The sequence below is a fragment of the Rattus norvegicus genome, chromosome X, assembly GCF_036323735.1.
Source record: "Rattus norvegicus strain BN/NHsdMcwi chromosome X, GRCr8, whole genome shotgun sequence".
NCBI classification, from domain to species: Eukaryota; Metazoa; Chordata; class Mammalia; order Rodentia; family Muridae; genus Rattus; species Rattus norvegicus.
This window is the reverse complement of record NC_086039.1, coordinates 39831210-39854076: the sequence shown is the minus strand read 5'-3', so window position 1 is coordinate 39854076 and position 22867 is coordinate 39831210. Positions and strand designations below refer to the sequence as shown.

General features: G+C 40.1%; 1 protein-coding gene across 1 annotated transcript; it reads left to right on the top strand.

Moving 5' to 3' along the window:
• Window positions 1-14779: 14779 nt before the first annotated feature.
• Taf5l2 (TATA-box binding protein associated factor 5 like 2) lies at window positions 14780-16586 on the top strand. The gene has a single exon (XM_017602294.3). It carries the CDS (start codon window positions 14849-14851, stop codon window positions 15614-15616), a length of 768 nt encoding a protein of 255 aa, XP_017457783.1. The 5' UTR covers window positions 14780-14848; the 3' UTR covers window positions 15617-16586.
• The last annotated feature ends 6281 nt before the right edge of the window (window positions 16587-22867 follow it).

Sequence of the window (22867 nt, the reverse complement as noted above, 5' to 3'; positions counted from 1 at the left end):
ACCCTAATCCTTTACAGAATCAGCAAACCCAAAGATCTTGCAAGATTTTCCCCAGGAGAATCTCAGCATAGCCACAAATCTAAAGGCAATGGGACTGAAAGAAACTTAGCATTCGGCTAAAGACCTTGGAGGTGGTGACCGAGTTAATTTTATTCCTCCGTTCAGAGTGCTGTCATTGGCCCATGCAAAAGACTTGGTCCTTACAGTGTTTTCTTTTATATCACTTTAGTTTCACTGCCCATGTCCATTCACACCAACTCCTTAAAATTTCCACTGATTATCGTTCCCAGATATCTGAGTGACTGAGAGCAACTTGAGAGATGTTGAGCATCACTAGAAGATTCCGTAGTTACACCTGTTACATATTGTAATCTGATTCTTCAAATATGGACTACCTTACTTCAATTACTACAAAAATGCTGTAATGAGAGCCTTTGATCATAACATCCTTATAGACCTCTCTGAAAATTTCTCTGAGCTACCATGCCAGAATTTGGCTCACATTGTGTACAGATGGTTAATTTGGCTTAAAGCTGCCACATCGTTCATTAAAATGGCTGCAGCATACTTTCTCCACTCCATACTTTCTTCAGAAATAATCTAACAGCTCCTAATCCCCTACAAGTTTGATAATGCTCACTTCTTAGTTTGCATAAGTAGCAAGTAGTTATCTCTACTAATAACCAGGGTATGTATTTTATTAGACTCTTATGCTTTCCTTTTGTGCAAATTCTTACTTCATTTCTTGGTGGTGTGTGTACCAAGGCATCCATTTTCTTTTCCTTTTTTTCCCTATGATTGGGTTTTTTTATTTACATATGTAATGTTATCCCCTTTCCCAGCTTCCCCCCCCCAGAAACCCTCTATCCCATCCTCGCTCCCCCTTCTTCCATGAGCGCATTCCTCCACCCACACACCCACCCCTTCCCACCCACCCCAACATTCCCCTACACTGGGGGGTCCAACCTTGGCAGGACCAAGGGTTTCTCCTCCCATTGGTGCCCTACAAGGCCATCCTCTGCCACATATGCAGCTGAAGCCATGGGTCCCTCCATGTGTACTCTTTGGGTAGTGGTTTAGACCCTGGAAGCTCTGGTTGGTTCATACTGTTGTTCTTATGGGGTTGCAAACCCCTTCAGCTCCTTCAATCCTTTCTCTAACTCCTCCATTGGGGACCCCGTTCTCAGTTCAGTGGTTGGCTGTGTGCATCCGCCTCTGTGTTTGTCAGGCTCTGGGATCATTTTCTTAGTGATTTACAGGTTTGCTATTTTTTCTTCCCATTCTACCATCTGACTATTCTCTTTGCTCATATGTTCTTCACTGAATATAATTGATGCCTCACCCTCTTTAGTCACAAAGAAATCCCTGCTGTTTTTGTCTATTAACCTCACAACTTTATTCTTTTACTTTACTTGCTTAATCCTTCTTCATTTGGTGTCCACTTTTGAAAATGGTATTAAGTGGGGTTTGGGATTCATTTTTCTTTATATAGTCAATTAGTATTTCCAATATTAATTTATTAACTAGTCTACATTTCTGGTGACACTTTCAGCATGAAAATTCCTGTACATACAAAATTTATCTTTGAGTTCTTGATTCCATTCCACTGGCTATGCCTTCAACTAGTTGCTTACACAGATTTTTCTCAATCAGACTTTGTCTCAAGCTTCAAACTTTTGAACATGCCATCTTCTTAACTCTCTCTTTTCAGAATTCTATTCTTCTATAGTAATTTGGTTTGAATTTGTATGTATTTTTTAGAGAGACAGTCTCTGTTGGGGACTTTTTAAATAGACTCTGTTATGGGCACAAGAACCTTTGTACCCATACGGCACTAGGGAACCAGGAACATTAAACATACAAGGGCCTCTCCTCAAAGGAGGAATTACCTGCTTTCTGCCCCAAAGGGTGTGAGTGGATATTGTTAATGACCTTGTGACCTAATTTGCTATCCGTGAAGGCAGACCTCATTCTCCTTGCACTATAGAGGTGGACCTTACCTAGAATGTTTATCCCTGACTCTTCCTCCCTAGGCCATTATCTTTAGATCCTGATTAAAAGATCCCAACCTTAGGAGGGGATGTCACAAGTATTTTATGGCCTGCTGACCTCTATGCTATCTCAGTCAGAAGCCACACCAGAGTCTAGGCCCTTTAGCTACAGACCACACCTTCATGATCACAAGCATTTGACAAGGAGTTTCTAGGCAGTCACACCTTAAGCTTTATCCTGCATCTAGAATTGGAATGCTTGTTGCCTAGAAACTTTTTTTTTTGCCAAACTGTACTATGTTTTAAATATTCTAACAATGAACCTCCTCTCATTAGACACTCAAAGTCTGGTCCAGGTTGACAAAGTCAGTCTTTATAAATGAATTTTTTCATTCTTTTTTTTCTAAGATTTGCAGATTTAATGGCAAGTACCCTACCTACTGAGCTATCCTGTAAGTCACTTTAAAAAAAATTACATTTATTTATTTCTCTATCTCTTTCTACAATGTGGTTCTGGACATTGAACTCGGGTCCTGAGGCTTAGTGGCAAGCACCTTTATCTGCTGAGCCATCTTTCAGGCCATTCAATTTTTTTTTTAATTAACTTGAGTATTTCTTATATACATTTCGAGTGTTATTCCCTTTCCCGGTTTCCGGGCAAACATCCCCCTCCCCCCTCCCCTTCATTATGGGTGTTCCCCTCCCAACCCTCCCCCCATTGCCGCCCTCCCCCCATAGATTAGTTCACTGGGGGTTCAGTCTTAGCAGGACCCAGGGCTTCCCCTTCCACTGGTGCTCTTACTAGGATATTCATTGCTACCTATGGGGTCAGAGTCCAGGGTCAGTCCATGTATAGTCTTTAGGTAGTGGCTTAGTCCCTGGAATCTCTGGTTGCTTGACATTGTTGTACTTTTGGGGTCTCGAGCCCCTTCAAGCTCTTCCAGTTCTTTCTCTGATTCCTTCAACGGGGGACCTATTCTCAGTTCAGTGGTTTGCTGCTGGCATTCGCCTCTGTATTTGCTGTATTCTGGCTGTGTCTCTCAGGAGCGATCTACATCCGGCTCCTGTCAGTCTGCACTTCTTTGCTTCATCCATCTTGTCCAATTGGGTGGCTGTATATGTATGGGCCACCTGTGGGGCAGGCTCTGAATGGGTGTTCCTTCAGTCTCTGTTTTAATCTTTGCCTCTCCCTTCCCAGCCAAGGGTATTCTTTTTCCTCATTTAAAGAAGGAGTGAAGCATTCACATTTTGATCATCCGTCTTGAGTTTCGTTTGTTCTAGGGATCTAGGGTAATTCAAGCATTTGGGCTAATAGCCACTTAACAATGAGTGCATACCATGTATGTCTTTCTGTGATTGGGTTAGCTCACTCAGGATGATATTTTCCAGTTCCAACCATTTGCCTACGAATTTCATAAACTCGTTGTTTTTGATAGCTGAGTAATATTTTATTGTGTAGATGTACCACATTTTCTGTATCCATTCCTCTGTTGAAGGGCATCTGGGTTCTTTCCAGTTTCTGGCTATTATAAATAAGGCTGCGATGAACATAGTGGAGCACGTGTCTCTTTTATATGTTGAGGCATCTTTTGGGTATATACCCAAGAGAGGTATAGCTGGATCCTCAGGCAGTTCAATGTCCAATTTTCTGAGGAACCTCCAGACTGATTTCCAGAATGGTTTTACCAGTCTGCAATCCCACCAACAATGGAGGAGTGTTCCTCTTTCTCCACATCCTCGCCAGCATCTGCTGTCACCTGAGTTTTTGATCTTAGCCAATCGCACTGGTGTGAGGTGAAATCTCAGGGTTGTTTTGATTTGCATTTCCCTTATGACTAAAGATGTTGAACATTTCTTTAGGTGTTTCTCAGCCATTCGGCATTCCTCAGCTGTGAATTCTTTGTTTAGCTCTGAACCCCATTTTTTTAATAGGGTTATTTGTTTCCCTGCGGTCTAACTTCTTGAGTTCTTTGTATATTTTGGATATAAGGCCTCTATCTGTTGTAGGATTGGTAAAGATCTTTTCCCAATCTGTTGGTTGCCGTTTTGTCCTAACCACAGTGTCCTTTGCCTTACAGAAGCTTTGCAGTTTTATGAGATCCCATTTGTCGATTCTTGATCTTAGAGCATAAGCCATTGGTGTTTTGTTCAGGAAATTTTTTCCAGTGCCCATGTGTTCCAGATGTTTCCCTAGTTTTTCTTCTATTAGTTTGAGTGTGTCTGGTTTGATGTGGAGGTCCTTGATCCACTTGGACTTAAGCTTTGTACAGGGTGATAAGCATGGATCGATCTGCATTCTTCTACATGTTGCTCTCCAGTTGAACCAGCACCATTTGCTGAAAATGCTATCTTTTTTCCATTGGATGGTTTTGGCTCCTTTGTCAAAAATCAAGTGACCATAGGTGTGTGGGTTCATTTCTGGGTCTTCAATTCTATTCCATTGGTCTATCTGTCTGTCTCTGTACCAATACCATGCAGTTTTTATCACTATTGCTCTGTAATACTGCTTGAGTTCAGGGATAGTGATTCCCCCTGAAGTCCTTTTATTGTTGAGGATAGCTTTAGCTATCCTGGGTTTTTTGTTATTCCAGATGAATTTGCAAATTGTTCTGTCTAACTCTTTGAAGAATTGGATTGGTATTTTGATGGGGATTGCATTGAATCTGTAGATTGCTTTTGGTAAAATGGCCATTTTTACTATATTAATCCTGCCAATCCATGAGCATGGGAGATCTTTCCATCTTCAGAGGTCTTCTTCAATTTCTTTCCTCAGTGTCTTGAAGTTCTTATTGTACAGATCTTTTACTTGCTTGGTTAAAGTCACACCGAGGTACTTTATATTATTTGGGTCTATTATGAAGGGTGTCGTTTCCCTAATTTCTTTCTCGGCTTGTTTCTCTTTTGTATAGAGGAAGGCAACTGATTTGAGTTAATTTTATACTCGGGCACATTGCTGAAGTTGTTTATCAGCTTTAGTAGTTCTCTGGTGGAACTTTTGGGATCACTTAAATATACTATCATGTCATCTGCAAATAGTGATATTTTGACATCTTCTTTTCAGATCTGTATCCCTTTGATCTCCTTTTGTTGTCTGATTGCTCTGGCTAGAACTTCAAGAACTATATTGAATAAGTAGGGAGAGAGTGGGCAGCCTTGTCTAGTCCCTGATTTTAGTGGGATTGCTTCAAGTTTCTCTCCATTTAGTTTAATGTTAGCAACTGGTTTGCTGTATATGGCTTTTACTATGTTTAGGTATGGGCCTTGAATTCCTATTCTTTCCAGGACTTTTATCATGAAGGGGTGTTGAATTTTGTCAAATGCTTTCTCAGCATCTAATGAAATGATCATGTGGTTCTGTTCTTTCAGTTTGTTTATATAATGGATCATGTTGATGGTTTTCCGTATATTAAACCATCCCTGCATGCCTGGGATGAAGCCTACTTGATCATGGTGGATGATTGTTTTGATGTGCTCTTGAATTCGGTTTGCCAGAATTTTATTGAGTATTTTTGCGTCGATATTCATAAGGGAAATTGGTCTGAAGTTCTCTTTCTTTGTTGTGTCTTTGTGTGGTTTAGGTATAAGAGTAATTGTGGCTTCGTAGAAGGAGTTCGGTAGTGCTCCATCTGTTTCCATCTTGTGGAATAGTTTGGATAATATTGGTATGAGGTCTTCTATGAAGGTTTGATAGAATTCTGCACTAAACCCGTCTGGACCTGGGCTCTTTTTGGTTGGGAGACCTTTAATGACTGCTTCTATTTCCTTAGGAGTTATGGGGTTGTTTAACTGGTTTATCTGTTCCTGATTTAACTTCGATACCTGGTATCTGTCTAGGAAATTGTCCATTTCCTGAAGATTTTCAAGTTTTGTCGAATATAGGTTTTTATAGTAAGATCTGATGATTTTTTGAATTTCCTCTGAATCTGTAGTTATGTCTCCCTTTTCATTTCTGATTTTGTTAATTTGGATGCACTCTCTGTGTCCTCCCCTTAGTCTGGCTAAGGGTTTATCTATCTTGTTGATTTTCTCAAAGAACCAGCTTTTGGTTCTGTTGATTCTTTCTATGGTCCTTTTTGTTTCTACTTGGTTGATTTCAGCTCTGAGTTTGATTATTTCCTGCCTTCTACTCCTCCTGCGTGTATTTGCTTCTTTTTGTTCTAGAGCTTTTAGGTGTGCTGTCAAGCTGCTGACATATGCTCTTTCCTGTTTCTTTCTGCAGGCACTCAGCGCTATGAGTTTTCCTCTTAGCACAGCTTTCATTGTGTCCCATAAGTTTGGGTATGTTGTACCTTCATTTTCATTAAATTCTAAAAAGTTTTTAATTTCTTTCTTTATTTCTTCCTTGACCAGGTTATCATTGAGTAGAGCATTGTTCAATTTCCACGTATATGTGGACATTCTTCCCTTACTGTTATTGAAGACCAGTTTTAGGCCGTGGTGGTCCGATAGCACGCATGGGATTATTTCTATCTTTCTGTACCTGTTGAGGCCCGTTTTTTGACCAACTATGTGGTCAATTTTGGAGAAAGTACCATGAGGAGCTGAGAAGAAGGTATATCCTTTTGCTTTAGGATAGAATGTTCTATAAATATCCGTTAAGTCCATTTGGCTCATGACTTCTCTTAGTCTGTCGACATCACTGTTTAATTTCTGTTTCCATGATCTGTCCATTGATGAGAGTGGGGTGTTGAAATCTCCCACTATTATTGTGTGAGGTGCAATGTGTGCTTTGAGCTTTAGTAAGGTTTCTTTTACGTATGTAGGTGCCCTTGTATTTGGGGCATAGATATTTAGGATTGAGAGTTCATCTTGGTGGATTTTTCCTTTGATGAATATGAAGTGTCCTTCCTTATCTTTTTTGATGACTTTTAGTTGGAAATTGATTTTATTTGATATTAGAATGGCTACTCCAGCTTGCTTCTTCTGACCATTTGCTTGGAAAGTTGTTTTCCAGCCTTTCACTCTGAGGTAGTGTCTGTCCTTGTCTCTGAGGTGTGTTTCCTGTAGGCAGCAGAATGCAGTGTCCTCGTTGCGTATCCAGTTTGTTAATCTATGTCTTTTTATTGGGGAGTTGAGGCCATTGATATTGAGAGATATTAAGGAATAGTGATTATTGCCTCCCTTTATATTCATATTTGGATGTGAGGTTATGTTTGTGTGCTTTCATTCTCTTTGTTCTGTTGCCAAGACGATTAGTTTCTTGCTTCTTCTAGGGTATAGCTTGCCTCCTTATGTTGGGCTTTACCATTTATTATCCTTTGTAGTGCTGGATTTGTAGAAAGATATTGTGTAAATTTGGTTTTGTCATGGAATACTTGGTTTCTCCATCAATGTTAATTGAGAGTTTTGCTGGATACAGTAACCTGGGCTGGCATTTGTGTTCTCTTAGGGTCTGTATGACATCAGTCCAGGATCTTCTGGCCTTCATAGTTTCTGGCGAGAAGTCTGGTGTGATTCTGATAGGTCTGCCTTTATATGTTACTTGACCTTTTTCCCTTACTGCTTTTAGTATTCTTTCTTTATTTTGTGCGTTTGGTGTTTTGACAATTATGTGACAGGAGGTGTTTCTTTTCTGGTCCAATCTATTTGGAGTTCTGTAGGCTTCTTGTATGCCTATGGGTATCTCTTTTTTTAGGTTAGGGAAGTTTTCTTCTATGATTTTGTTGAAGATATTTACTGGTCCTTTGAGCTGGGAGTCTTCATTCTCTTCTATACCTATTATCCTTAGGTTTGATCTTCTCATTGAGTCCTGGATTTCCTGTATGTTTTGGACCAGTAGCTTTTTCCGCTTTACATTACCTTTGACAGTTGAGTCAATGATTTCTATGGAATCTTCTGCTCCTGAGATTCTCTCTTCCATCTCTTGTATTCTGTTGGTGAAGCTTGTATCTACAGCTCCTTGTCTCTTCTTTTGGTTTTCCATATCCAGGGTTGTTTCCATGTGTTCTTTCTTGATTGCTTCTATTTCCATTTTTAATTCCTTCAACTGTTTGATTGTGTTTTCCTGGAATTCTTTCAGGGATTTTTGCGATTCCTCTCTGTAGGCTTCTACTTGTTTATTAATGTTTTCCTGTGTTTCCCTAAGTGTGTTCATGTCTTTCTTGAAGTCCTCCAGCATCATGATCAAATATGATTTTGAAACTAAATCTTGCTTTTCTGGTGTGTTTGGATATTCCATGTTTGTTTTGGTGGGAGAATTGGGCTCCGATGATGGCATGTAGTCTTGGTTTCTGTTGCTTGGGTTCCTGCGCTTGCCTCTCGCCATCAGATTATCTCTAGTGTTACTTTGTTCTGCTATTTCTGACAGTGGCTAGACTGTCCTATAAGCCTGTGTGTCAGGAGTGCTGTAGACCTGTTTTCCTCTCTTTCAGTCAGTTATGGGGACAGAGTGTTCTGCTTTCGGGCGTGTAGTTTTTCCTCTCTACAGGTCTTCAGCTGTTCCTGTGGGCCTGTGTCTTGAGTTCACCAGGCAGCTTTCTTGCAGCAGAAAATTTGGTCTTACCTGTGGTCCCGAGGCTCAAGTTCGCTCGTGGGGTGCTGCCCACGGGCTCTCTGCAGCGGCAGCAACCAGGAAGACCTGTGCCGCCCCTTCCGGGAGCTTCAGTGCACCAGGGTTCCAGATGGTCTTTGGCTTTTTCCTCTGGCGTCCGAGATGTGTGTGCAGGGAGCAGTCTCTTCTGGTTTCCCAGGCTTGTCTGCCTCTCTGAAGGTTTAGCTCTCCCTCCCACGGGATTTGGGTGCAGAGAACTGTTTATCCGGTCTGTTTCTTTCAGGTTCCGGCGGTGTCTCAGGCAGGTGTCCTGCTGCTCCTGGGCCCTCCCCCAAGGGAGCCCAGAGGCCTTATACAGTTTCCTCTTGGGCCAGGGATGTGGGCAGGGGTGGGGAGTGTTGGTGGTCTCTTCTGCTCTACAGCCTCAGGAGTGCCCACCTGACCAGGCGGTTGGGTCTCTCTCTCACGGGGTCTGGGAGCAGAGAGCTGCTGCGGGCCGGGATCTGTGGGTGTGGGACTTCCGGTAAACACAGAACGTGCCCGGTCCTAGAGAAATTCTGCTTCCGTGTGTCCCAAGCTCACCAGGCAGCTTTCTTGCAGCAGAAAATTTGGTCTTACCTGTGGTCCCGAGGCTCAGGTTCGCTCGTGGGGTGCTGCCCAGGGGCTCTCTGCAGCGGCAGCAACCAGGAAGACCTGTGCCGCCCCTTCCGGGAGCTTCAGTGCACCAGGGTTCCAGATGGTCTTTGGCTTTTTCCTCTGGCGTCCGAGATGTGTGTGCAGGGAGCAGTCTCTTCTGGTTTCCCAGGCTTGTCTGCCTCTCTGAAGGTTTAGCTCTCCCTCCCACGGGATTTGGGTGCAGAGAACTGTTTATCCGGTCTGTTTCTTTCAGGTTCTGGCGGTGTCTCAGGCAGGTGTCCTGCCGCTCCTGGGCCCTCCCCCACGGGAGCCCAGAGGCCTTATACAGTTTCCTCTTGGGCCAGGGATGTGGGCAGGGGTGGGGAGTGTTGGTGGTCTCTTCCGCTCTGCAGCCTCAGGAGTGCCCACCTGACCAGGCGGTTGGGTCTCTCTCTCACCGGGTCTGGAATTTTTTCATTCTTACCTCTTTGTGCTTTTCTTCCCTGCCTGGAGTCTAATTATGTTGCTCAAGCTGAATCCAAGCAATCTTCCCACTCTAATCTCCTAAGTACATGAAATTAGAGGAACATGAGACCTCACCAAGCTCCACATTAACTTTAAAGTATAAAGTTACTGTGGCGATTTAAATAAGTATGGCCCCTATAGCCTCATATGTGTGAATGCTTGGCCAGCCCATAGGGAGTGGTGCTATTAGGAGGTAGGCCTTATTGGAGTAGGTATGCCCTTGTTGGAGGAATTGTGTTATTGTAGGGGGCTTTGAGGTCTCCTATGTTCAAGCTATACCCAGTGTAGTGCACAGTCTCCTGCTGCCTTAGTATCAAGATGTAGAACTCTCAGCTCCTTCTCCAGCACCATGTCTCCTTGGATGCTGCCATGCTACCCACCATGATGATAATGGACCAAACCTCTGATACTGTAAGGCAGCCCCAGTTCTGTTTGCCTTTGGAAACAAGAGTTTCTATGGAGAGGGTGGGGAAGGTGGGGTCTGGAGAGATGGCTGAGTAGTTAAGAGCACTGACTTTCCAGAGGTCCAGAGTTCAATTCCCAGCAACCATATGGTGTCTTACAACCATCTGTAATGGGATCTGATACTCTCTTCTGGTGTGTCTGAAGATAGGTGCAGTGTACTCATATAAATTAAATAAATAAATGAGTTGTTGTGGTCATGGTGTCTCATCAAAGCAATAAAATCCAAACTAAGACAGTTACCAAACATCTTTAAAACATCCAGATAGACTTGATATTTTTATTCAGTATAATTAATTGATGTGAACAATAATTTCCATCATACAAAAGTGATACCATATCTTTTAAACATATTCAAGTCTTTCATGGTTTGTAAAGCACCTATAGGCAATAAATGAACAATATTCTAAAATGAAGAAATATTTCTTCACTTATTATTCTGCACCTTCTTTTCTGTCTTTTAATGGAGCCTTAATTTTTCTCTATAAAGATGTGGTACAGTTGGGAGTATACTAATTATGAAGTACTTTAGAGCAAGTAATCAACACATTTTCTATTAAAGGCCTAGGCATTGATAGTTCAGGCTTTGAGGGCCATAGAGTTATTGTTAAAACTACCAAGTTCTGCCCACTACTGCATAAAAACAACCATAGATAATCTATAATAGGTGAATCCATAAACTATTAGTTATTTAATCAACCCCAGCTTTACAGTGGTTTCTTTGGTTAGTTGGTTTGCTGTGCTTCCTTGATTTTATTTTAAATTTTAGCTTTGGTCCTGCTATTATAACTTGTATCATGTTTAAAAAAATACCCTGTAGGCAGCTGTTGCTACTGGAGAGAAATGAATGCTATTGATTTCATGACTTGATCTTGTGTTTGTTGATCTCATTTCTTGATTCTATTTGTTTTTACCAGTTAGATAGTTGTACTGTGTATAATGATGGCCTCATCACTTGCACTCCGATTTTTACAATCTTATTTGCTTTTACTTTTTTTAACTTCATCTGGGAGTCTCAGTGCTGTGTTCCACAATAGTGATAAGGGAGGCATCAATGGTCTTCAAAATTTCCCCAAGGTTTCACAATTATCTCCAATGTTCATAGCAGATATTTGGTATAAAAATCTTTCCCACAATAAGAAAGGAAAATATTTCATCACTATGTTATGGCTATTTACACTTTGGAAACAGATTTTGAGTTATTAAATGCACTCACTTGATCAGCTGAGAGAATCTTCTTTTCCTCCAAAAGGATCTTATCCTCTGCCTTCATAAGTGTAATATACACCTGTGATTTTTCTCTTCACGTGTTGTGTATGTCACTTTAGAAAGCATAAATTATTAGTATCACAACACATAATGGACATATTTTCCACCTGCAGAGCACATATCTAAAACATAAACTAATCATTTCTGAAGTGTTTGGTTCATAGAAAGGAAAAGGAGCTTTGAATTATTTTGTAAATCATGTTGGTTCTTGTTCATTTTCATCAACTGTTTTTCACTGAAGTAAGACTGGCAAATAGATGTTGTATATGTTTCAGGTGGCATTTTGATATACCTGCATCACATGAAATGTTCTCCAATGAAGCTAACAAACCTATTCATCTTATCACCCATTTGTATATTTTTTATTGGAGAACACTTAAGCTATCCCCTCTTAGTAAATTTCAAGCTCTGAATATATGAACAACATTCAGCTATTAGATTTTTATGAAGTTCATAGCATTCTTCTGGGGTCACATTTTCTAAAAGTTGACATGTGATCGACCACAAAGTAGGCCTCAATAAATTCCACAGTATCAACATTGAATTCCTATGTTCTTTTACTCTGGTGTGATAAAATTAGAAGATAAAAGAATTTCCAAAAATTCCAGTGAGACATAAAATTGAATTTTAATAATGAAAACTTTGGCTACTAAGCTCACCATTCAAGTAAATTTACTCAAGTAAATTTCAAACAGTTTTATAGTCCATAGTAGCCATGCTATACATGGCATTCACAGAATTCTTTCACTCTGCATGACAGCAGCTTGTCCTGCCTGCAATATTGCTAATGAACCTGGAAGACATGCTAAGTAAAACGGCCAGGCACAGAAAGACAAATATTGTATGACCTCACTTATATTTGGAATCTAAAAATGGTATGACATACTCAGATAATAGAGACAAGGGACTAGAGCAGGAGAAATGGGGAGAGGTTAGCTACAGTTATCAACACTTCAATGCTTGATTTTAAAAACATGATCTCTTTATGTAGCCCAGGCTGACCTAAAACTCAGTACCTTCCTGCCTCTGCCTCCCTAGTTCTAGGACTACAGGCACGTGCCACCTCACCCAAAGCCAACTTCTTCTTCTTTTTTTTTTTTTTCTGGTTTCATCTTTATTTTTTTTTTATTTTTTTTATTTGTTTATTTTTTTATTAACTTGAGTATTTCTTATTTACATTTCGAGTGTTATTCCCTTTCCCGGTTTCCAGGCCAACATCCCCCTAACCCTTTCCCCTCCCCTTCTTTATGGGTGTTCCCCTCCCCATCCTCCCCCCATTGCCGCCCTCCCCCCAACAATCACGTTCACTGGGGGTTCAGTCTTAGCAGGACCAAGGGCTTCCCCTTACACTGGTGCTCTTACTAGGATATTCATTGCTACCTATGAGGTCAGAGTCCAGGGTCAGTCCATGTATAGTCTTTAGGTAGTCAAACCCATCTTCTTAATTGAATTTTTGTATTTAAAAATAATTCCAGAAAAATTTCTAGTCATCTAGATTTTTTCACTTAGCACTATGAGTTTCAATAAATCACTATGTTATCTGCATTTTTAAATCTTGAAAGTCTACCTCAATTCATATCTATATTTCTTATTCCTTGATAAATGCATTAACAGCTATAAAATTTCCTTTAAGTGAGGACAGTGTCTCTGTGTCCCACAAAATTTGACAGGTAGCATTTCATTACAATTTCCTTGAATTTCATTGAATGCTAAGCTTAGTAACCAAAGTTTTCAGTATTAAAATTCAATTTTATGTCTCACAGGAATTTTTGGAAATTCTTTTAATCTATCTTCTAATTTTATCACACCAGAGTCAAAGAAGATAGGAATTCAATATTGATACTGTGGGATTTATTGAGGCTTCCTTTATGGTCAGTCACATGTCAACTTTTAGAAAATGCGACTTCAAAGTAATGTTATAAACTTCATAAAAATCTAATAGCTGAATATTGTTCATATATTCAGAGTTCCTATATTTGTTTTTGATTGCTTGACCAATCACACTTAGAAAGGGATATGTTAAAGCGCCCAGATAAATTAGTGGTAACAATTCTAAGGTAAATTTTAAAATAACAACATTGATTTATTGATTAAACTTTATTGAATAATTCATTTTCTTTCTGTGATGATGTGAATAAATGTTCTGTATGATTTGAAACTAAATTATTAGATACATATATAGTGATGACTTTTATTCCATTGTGTTTTTTTGCTTGTATAACAAAGAGAGTTTTAGCTCTTATAAGACTTTTGGATTTAATTCAATGTTGTCAAATATTAAGGCTCCTTTCCTAGCTGGCATGTTAAGGTGCATCTATAATCCCAATACTCAGGAGGTGAAAGAAAAAGAGCCAGAAATTCAAGGTCATTATCCTCAGTTAACACTGTGAATTTGAGGCTAGCTTGAGTTACATGAGTAACTCCTTCTCAAAACAGTTAAAACCAAAAGAAATGCTCCCTCACATTCTGTTGCTTCATGTATTTTTAGTGTATCTTTTCTTCCTCTGTTTTCAACTTTTCTGTACTTTTTTAGTTTATCTCTCATCAAGTTTTCATTGATTTTTGTTTAGTCTTTATTTTAATTAACTTTTCTCTGGATTTTAGCAGTGAGATTACAACAAGATTTACTGAAGTTATCCGTGTATTATTTACTTTTCTATTTCTGTGATAAAACACCATGATCAAGGCAACTTATAGAAGGCTTGTAATCAGGTTTCTGGTTTTATATGGTTAGAGTCTGCAATGGCCAAGTGAAGGCATTCTGGCAGGCACAGCTGCTAGCTCGCATCTTAAAACCTTAAGCAGAAAGTAAAGACACTGGTCATGCATAGGCTTTTGAAGCCTCAAAGCCTAGCCCCAGTGATACACATCCTCCAGCAAGGCTCTTAATCATTCCCAAAACATCCCACCAACTGAGGACCAAATATTCAAATATATGAGACTATGAGGACCATTCTCATTCAAACAACCACATTTATATATTGAAGCATTTCTAAATGAATAAGGTTTCAAATATATTAATGTATGAAAATACAATAAAACATAATATTTTAAATGCTAAAACACTGGTAATAATAAAAAAATAGCATGTAAAAAAGAGACAAAAGCAGTTTAAAGAAAAAGAACAAAGAACATTTCTGTTACCACAGTTCATGTTATTTATATACTCTCCTTCCTGTTTTTTTCTTCCCTGCTTGCCAATGATAGGTCAAGTTTATTTTGGAGGAGAGGAAGAAAGATAGCAATTATATTTCTTTCCATTTCTTGGCCAAGATAGATCTCAAAGTGAGTATAAAGCTGCACACACATTCAGACAGTTTTCAATTCTCAAAAATGTAGAGACTATGATCTCTCTCTCTCTCTCTCTCTCTCTCTCTCTATCTATCTATCTATCTCATCATAAATACTGGAGAAATAGTAGAACATAAGAATATAAAAGGTAGCTTGTGACACTCTGGAGGAGGAGGAGAGCGAAGACGATGACGTAGGCACGGAAATGAAGATTCTGCGGGGACACTGTGGCCCAGTGTATAGCACACGGTTCCTCGCGGACAGCTCAGGGCTGCTCTCTTGTTCTGAAGATATGTCCATCAGGTACTGGGACCTGGGGAGCTTCACCAACACTGTGCTGTATCAGGGACATGCCTACCCTGTGTGGGACGTGGACATCAGCCCCTACAGCCTGTACTTTGCCAGTGGGTCCCATGACCGTACCGCCAGGCTGTGGTCTTTTGATCGGACGTACCCGCTGAGGATATATGCGGGGCACCTGGCAGATGTGGACTGTGTCAAATTCCACCCCAACTCAAACTACTTAGCTACTGGCTCCACTGACAAAACTGTTCGTCTATGGAGTGCCCAGCAGGGGAACTCAGTGCGGCTTTTTACAGGTCACCGAGGCCCCGTGCTCTCCCTCTCCTTTTCTCCCAATGGTAAGTACTTGGCATCTGCTGGTGAGGACCAGCGGTTAGAGTTGTGGGACTTGGCCTCTGGGACACTTTTTAAAGAACTGAGAGGCCACACGGACAGCATCACCAGTCTGGCCTTTAGCCCGGACAGCGGTCTGATTGCTTCTGCCTCCATGGACAACTCTGTACGCGTCTGGGACATCAGAAGCACGTGCTGCAACACACCAGCTGACGGCTCTTCTGGGGAGCTTGTGGGCGTGTACACTGGGCAGATGAGCAACGTCCTGAGTGTACAGTTCATGGCCTGCAACCTCCTCCTAGTGACTGGAATCACACAAGAGAATCAAGAACATTAAGTTTTGATCCAGGTGGAAGACTGGGTGGGGCTGGAAGAGTGGTCACAGTCCAGGACGTGCTAAAACTGAATCAGTGATTGCAAAAGAGCCTTCCCCTACCCCACATGCACTCTACACAGCCCTGGTGCATAAGACTCCAGTTGAGAGCTGGGAAGCTCCCCCCAGGCCTGAGGCCTCCTGCTTCATGCAGGCATCCTGCTTTTGCATCTGTCTCTTCCCAGTGGGTGTACTGGACAGCTGCAGAACTCTCCCTATAGCAGCTGTAGACAGTCTCTCCTGTGGCTGCCCCTTGAGGGAAGTGGGGACAAAACCAGGATTTTTATTATATAATTAATTTTATTATTGAGAAGAGGAAACCTAGCACTGGCAGCAAGTGACTCCTGGCACTGGCTATAATACTTGGAATTTTGAGGTTCAGGGAATTTAGACTCTGGTGGCCCAGTGTATCAGGAGAAAGGGGCACCATAACCATATGCTGTGCTTCTGTGGGCAGGCAGGCAGGTAGCGACTGAGCATGGGCTCCTGCAGTGATGGTGGCAGAGGTGGTTCTTCCATTGGCTGCACTTTTGTCAGCCTTTATACCCTGGGGAGAAGCACTATGGTGGGCAGAGGGTGAGCCTCAGCGCTGCGCCAGTCACCTAGGGTTCCAGCCCTACACCATCAACAAATTATGATAAAGAGTAATTTTGAATAAGTCACAAGATAGACAAGAAATGCTGGATTTAAAGATAACTTTTTGTGGCTTGTTGGTCTTTTTTTCTCCCTCAATGACCTGCTTCCACCTCACTGCAGTGTTGATAGTGAACGGGATGAATCATGAGTGCACACTCAAAAATATCGACCATGCTTTAAGGACAAAGCAAGTTCTGATGTCTGCTAAAGGATTAAATATTTCTGTTTTCTGAAAAGAGTTATTTTGTATTTTGTTTTCTATTAAAATGTATTTAGTTTCAAAAAAAAGAATATAAAAGGTAGAAGGGAGAATAGTGTGAGGAGAAAGATCCACTTGGGGCTATGAGTAGAGTAACGGGATAGACTAAGGGCTAAACATGTGAAGAAAATTAATGATATATGAAAACACCCCATGGGAAACTACTGTCTTGTAAGCCAGTTTAAAATACAAAATTTTTGGGGCTGGGGATTTAGCTCAGTGGTAGAGCGCTTACCTAGGAAGCGCAAGGCCCTGGGTTCGGTCCCCAGCTCCGAAAAAAAAAAAAAGAACTAAAATACAAAATTTTTAAAAGTAGACTTCACATAGGCATACTGCATGTGTAGATAATGTTTCTCCCAAAAGCCATAAGTTATTTGATGAAAATCCCATGTATAGAATACCTCACATATATGATATTGAGACCCAGAGCTCCCCACCCGAAAGTTACAAGCTATTCCAATTGTTCTTGTTAGCCCACAGGAACCAGATGGTAAGGCCCTATTGCTAAAGCTACCACACATTTGGGTTGCAGGACAAAAAGAAATCAAGTTTGAATTGAGCTCAACGTTTTCTCCCTGCTGGCTGACTTTCACAGTGTAGGGTGCTGGGAGAGAATGTGTCTTCAGCTGGTCCAGTGGTTGACTTCACAAGATACAATAAGAAACTGCCTAGTAAGATGCCCACCGATACACTAAAGGCACGTCTACTACTAACAGAATAACCAACTACTTTCAGATTTGACTTACAGCCCAACCACTCCACAGGAAGGAACTCAGGCCTGATCCTATAAACCTGATCAAAAGCCTGTAGTTTGGGAGGTCATAGGCCCCAAAAAGCCACTGAATACATTTTGTTGCTTTTGTGTTTGATTGTTGCTAAAGGAACATGTCAAACATACTTCTAAATCACTGGTTCTCAACCTGTGAGTCATGAGCTCCTTAGGGGTTGAATGACTCTTTCACATCAGATAATTATATTATGATTCATAACAGTAACAAAATTATAGATATGAAATAGTAACACAAATAATTTTATGGTTAGGGATTACCACATGAGGAACTGCATTAATGGGTCACAGCATTAGGAAGATTGAGAATCACTGTTCTAAATGCTTGAATCTATACATATACATTAGTGCTAATTTCAGGCTTTATCAAAGAAGCTGGTTTTTTGCAGGGCCAATTAATGAAGACTCACAACTGGTCTAAGTGCTGAGAAACAGTTATTGGTTACAGCTTTGTCACAAGTGAGATCTCTATCATATACTGCAGAGATAAGGGAAGTTCATAGAAGAGGGGGTAGAAAGAATGTTAAAAACTGTAAGATAGGAAAGAATATGGAAAATATTGTATTCTCGACATGATGTGAGAATTGCACTCATGAACATACTGTATCAGAATTTACCTGCCTGAGATTGGGTTCATCGATAATCTATCATGTGTGCAAAAGGGATTAGAAGACCTCCAGACTTCCCTAGCTCTGGGCTACTCTGAGTAGTTAATGGTTGTTGAAATATAGTGTCATTTTCTTTAGTAGTTTAAATCACTGATAGGTTGCTCGTGCTCTAGTAAATAACCGTCCACTCATACTCAAGCACACAACCCTAACTTAACTCAGTGGGTCACCAAAAAATCATCAAAGTAGGAAGAACACTTATTAGTAAGAGTTTCTGTGGCAAAGAGAGGACAACTTGACAGGATAACAAGGAGGGGGATAAAGAATGAACAAAATCCATTATATACTTGTATTACATTGTCCATTTTTCCTACTTTTCTATTATTGAGAACAGGTTTTTTTTCAGGGATGGAAAGATGGTTCAGCAGTTAAGAGCTCTGGATAATTCTTCCAAGGGACACAGATTCAATTCCCAGCACCCACATGGCAGCTCATAACTGTCTATATCTTCGATTCCAGGAGATCTGACATGTTCACAGACAAATATGCAGGCAAAACACCAATGCACATAAAATAAAAGGCATATAAATAAGCCTTTAAAAAAGAATTAATTAAAAACAAAAAGTAAGATTTTTTTCATGCCATATACTCTGATTATAATCTCCCTTACATAACCTTCCCAACTCCCCTCCCAACCAAATCCACACCTTTTCCTCTCTAGTTAGAAAAAGGTAAGAATCTAAACAGAGACACAGAGAAACTAACAGAAGCTATGAATCAAATGGATTTAATAGATATCTATAGAACATTTCATCCTAAAATAAAAGAATATGCCTTCTTCTCAGCAGCTCATGGTACCTTCTCCAAAACTGACCATGTAATCAGTCACAAAACAGGTCTCAACAGATACAAGAAGATTGAGATAATCCTGTGCATCCTATCAGATCACCAAGGATTAAGACTGGTCTTCAATAACAACAAAACAACAGAAAGCCCACATGTACATGGAAGCTGAACAGTGCTCTACTCAATGATAACTTAGTCAATAAAGAAATAAAGAAATTAAAGACGTTTTAGACTTTAATGAAAATGAAAGTACAATATACCCAAACTTATGGAACACAATGAAAACAGTGCTAAGAAGAAAACTCATAATTCTGAGTGCCTCCAAAAAGAAACTGGAGAGAGCATACACTAGCAGCTTGACAGTACACATAAGAGCTCTAGAACAAAAAGAAGCAAATACATCCAAGAGGAGTAGATGGCAGGAAATAATCAAACTCATGGCTGAAATCAACCAAACAGAAACAAAAAGAACTGTACAAAGAGTCAACAAAACCAGGAGCTGGGTCTTTGAGAAAATCAACAAGGTAGATAAACCCTTAGCCAGACTAACCAGAGGGCACAGAAAAAGTATCTAAATTAACAAAATCAGAAATGAAAAGGGAGACATAACATCAGAATCTGAGGAAAACTCAAAAAAAAAAAATCATCAGATCCTACTACAAAAGCCTATATTCAACAAAACTTGAAAATCTGGAGGAAATGGACAATTTTCTGGAGAGATACCAGCTACCAAAGTTAAGTCAGGATCAGATAAACCATCTAAACAGTCCCACAATTCTTACAAATATAGAAGCAGTCATTAAAATCTCCCAACCAAAAAAAATCCCAGGACCAGATGGGTTTAGTACAGAATACTTGAGACCTTCATAGAAGACCTAATACCAATACTGTCCAAACTATTCCACAAGACAGAAACCCAATTCCTTCTTTGAAGCCACAATTATGCTTATACCTAAACCACACAAAGACCCAATAAAGAAAAAAAAAACTTCACACCAATTTCCTTTATGAATATCAGTGTAAAATTACTCAATAAAATTCTTGTAAACTGAATCCAAGGATACATCAAAACGAGCATCCACTATGATCAAGTAGGCCTTGTTCCAGGGATGCAGTGTTGGTTCAATAAACAGAAATCCATCAACATAATCTACTATAAAAATGAATTTAAAAAAAACCTATATGATCATCTCATTAGATGCTGAGAAAGCATTTGACAGAATTCAACATCCCTACATGTTAAAAGTCTTGGAAAGATCAGGAATTCAAGGCTTATACCTAAGAATAATAAAAGCAATATATACCAAACCAGTAGCCAACATCAAACTACATGGAGAGAAACTTGAAGGAATCCCACTAAAATCAGGGACTAGACAAGGCTGCCCACTCTCTCCCTACCTATTCAATATAATACTGAACTCCTAACCAGAGCAATCAGACAAAAAAAAGGAGTTCAAAGGTATACAAATTGGAAAGGAAGAGGTCAAAATATCACTATTTGTAGATGATATGATAGTATACTTAAGTAACCCCAAAAATTCCACCAGAGAGCTACTAAACCTGATAAACAACTTCAGCAAAGTGGCTGGATACAAAATTAATTCAAACAAGTCAGTAGCCTTCTACTCAAAGGATAAACAGGCTAAGAGGGAAATTAGGAAAACGATACCCTTCACAATAGTCATAAATAATATAAAATAGCTTGGTGTGACTCTAATGAAGCAAGTGAAAGATCTGTATGACAAGAACTTCAAGTAACTGAAGAAAGAAATTGAAGCTCTCAGAAGAAGGAAAGATCTCCCATGATCATGGATTGGCAGGATTATTATTATAAAAATGACCATCTTGCCCAAGCAATCTACAGATTCAATGCAATCACTGTCAAAATTCCAACTCAATTCTTCATAGAGTAAGAAAGAGCAATTTGCAAATTCATTTAGAATAATAAAAACCAGAAAAAAGTAAAATAATAAAAACCCAGGATAGCAAAGACTATTCTCAACAATAAAAGAACTTCTTGAGGAATCACCATCCCTGACCGAAAGCTGTATTACAGAGCAATAGTGAAAAACTGTATGATATTGGTACAGATATAGGGATGCAGATCAACGGAAGAGAAGTGAAGACCCAGAAATGAATCCATACACATATGGTCACTTGATCTTTGACAAAGGGGCTAAAACCATCAAGTGGAATAAAGATAGCATTTTCAACAAATGGTGCTGATTCAACGTGAAGTCAGCATGTAGAAGAATGTAAATTGATCCATTCTTATCACCCTATACAAAGCTCAAGTCCAAGTAGATCAAGGACCTCCACATAAAACCAGACACACTCAAACTAACAGAAGAAAAAATGGGGAAGAGCCTCAAGCACATGGGTACAAGGGAAAATTTCCTGAACAGAACACCAATGGGACTTCATAAAATTGCAGTTTCTGTAATGCAAAGAACACTGTCATTAGGACAAAACTGCAACCAACAGATTGGGAAAAGATCTTTACCAATGCTACATCAGATAGAGGGCTAATATCCAAAATATACAAAGAACTCAAGGAGTTAGATTCCAGAGAATCAAATAACCCTATTTATAATAATTTATAATATTTATAATATTTATAATAACCTAAACAAAGAATTCTCAACTGAAGAATATCAAATGGCTGAGAAGCACCTAAAGAAATGTTCAACATCCTTAGTCATCAGGGAAATGCAAATCAATACAACCCTGAGATTCCACCTCACACCAGTCAAAATGGCTAAGATCAAAAATTCAAGTGAAAGCAGATACTGGCAAGGAAGTGGAGAAAGAGGAACACTCCTCTATTGTTTGTGGGATTGCAAGCTGGTACAACCACTCTAGAAATCAGTCTGAAGGTTCTTCAGAAAATTAGACCTATTACTACCTGAGGACCCATCTATACCACTCCTGTGCATATACCCAAAAGATGCTCCAATGTAAAACAAGAACACATGCTCCACTATGTTCATAGCAGCCTCATTTATAATAGCAGAAACTGGAAAGAACCCAGATGCCCTTCAATGGAGGAATGGATACAGAAAATGTGGTACATTTACACAGTGGAGTACTACTCAGCTATTAAAAACAATGACTTCATGAAATTCATAGGCAAACAGATGGAACTAGAAAATATCATCCTGAATGAGGTAACCCAAACACATACACACACATAGAAAAAAAACCCACACATGGTATGCCCTCACAGATAAGTGGATATTAGCCCAAAAGCTCAAATTACCCAAGATAAAATTCAAAGACCACATAAAGCTCAAGAAGAAGGATGATCAAAGTACAGATGCTTCAGTCCTTCTTAGAAGCGGGAACAAGGGGCTGGGGATTTAGCTCAGTGGTAGAGCGCTTACCTAGGAAGCACAAGGCCCTGGGTTCGGTCCCCAGCTCCGAAAAAAAATAACCAAAAAAAAAAAAACAAAAAAACAAAAAAGCAAAAAAACAGAAGCGGGAACAAAAATATCGACAGGAGGAAATACGGAGACAAAGTTTGGATCAGAGACTGAATAAGAGGCCATCCAGAGACTGTCTCACCTGGGGATCCAGCCCATATACATACAGCCACCAAACCCAGACAATATTGCTGATGCCAAGAAGTGTATGCTGACAGGAGCCTGATATAAGCTGTCTCCTGAGAGACTCTGCCAGAGCATGACAAATACAGAAGTGGATGCTCACAGCCAACCATTGAACTAAGAACTGGGCTCCTAATGGAGGAGTTCAAGAACAGATTGAAGAAGCTAAAGAGGTTTGCAACTCCATAGGTACAACATTAACAATTAACCAGAGCTCCCAGGGCCTAAATCACCATCCAAAGAGTACACATGGACAGACCCATTGCTCCAGCTGCATATGTAGCAGAGGATGGCCTTGTTGGGCATCAATGGGAGGAGAAACCCTTGATCCTGCCAAGGCTTGATGCCCCAGTGTAGGAAAATGTCAGGGCAGGGCAGGGCGGGGAGGCAGGAAGTGGTGTGTGTGTGGGTGGGGGAACACCCTCATAGTAGCAGGGAGAGAGGGAGGGGGATGGGATAGGAGGTTTATTGATG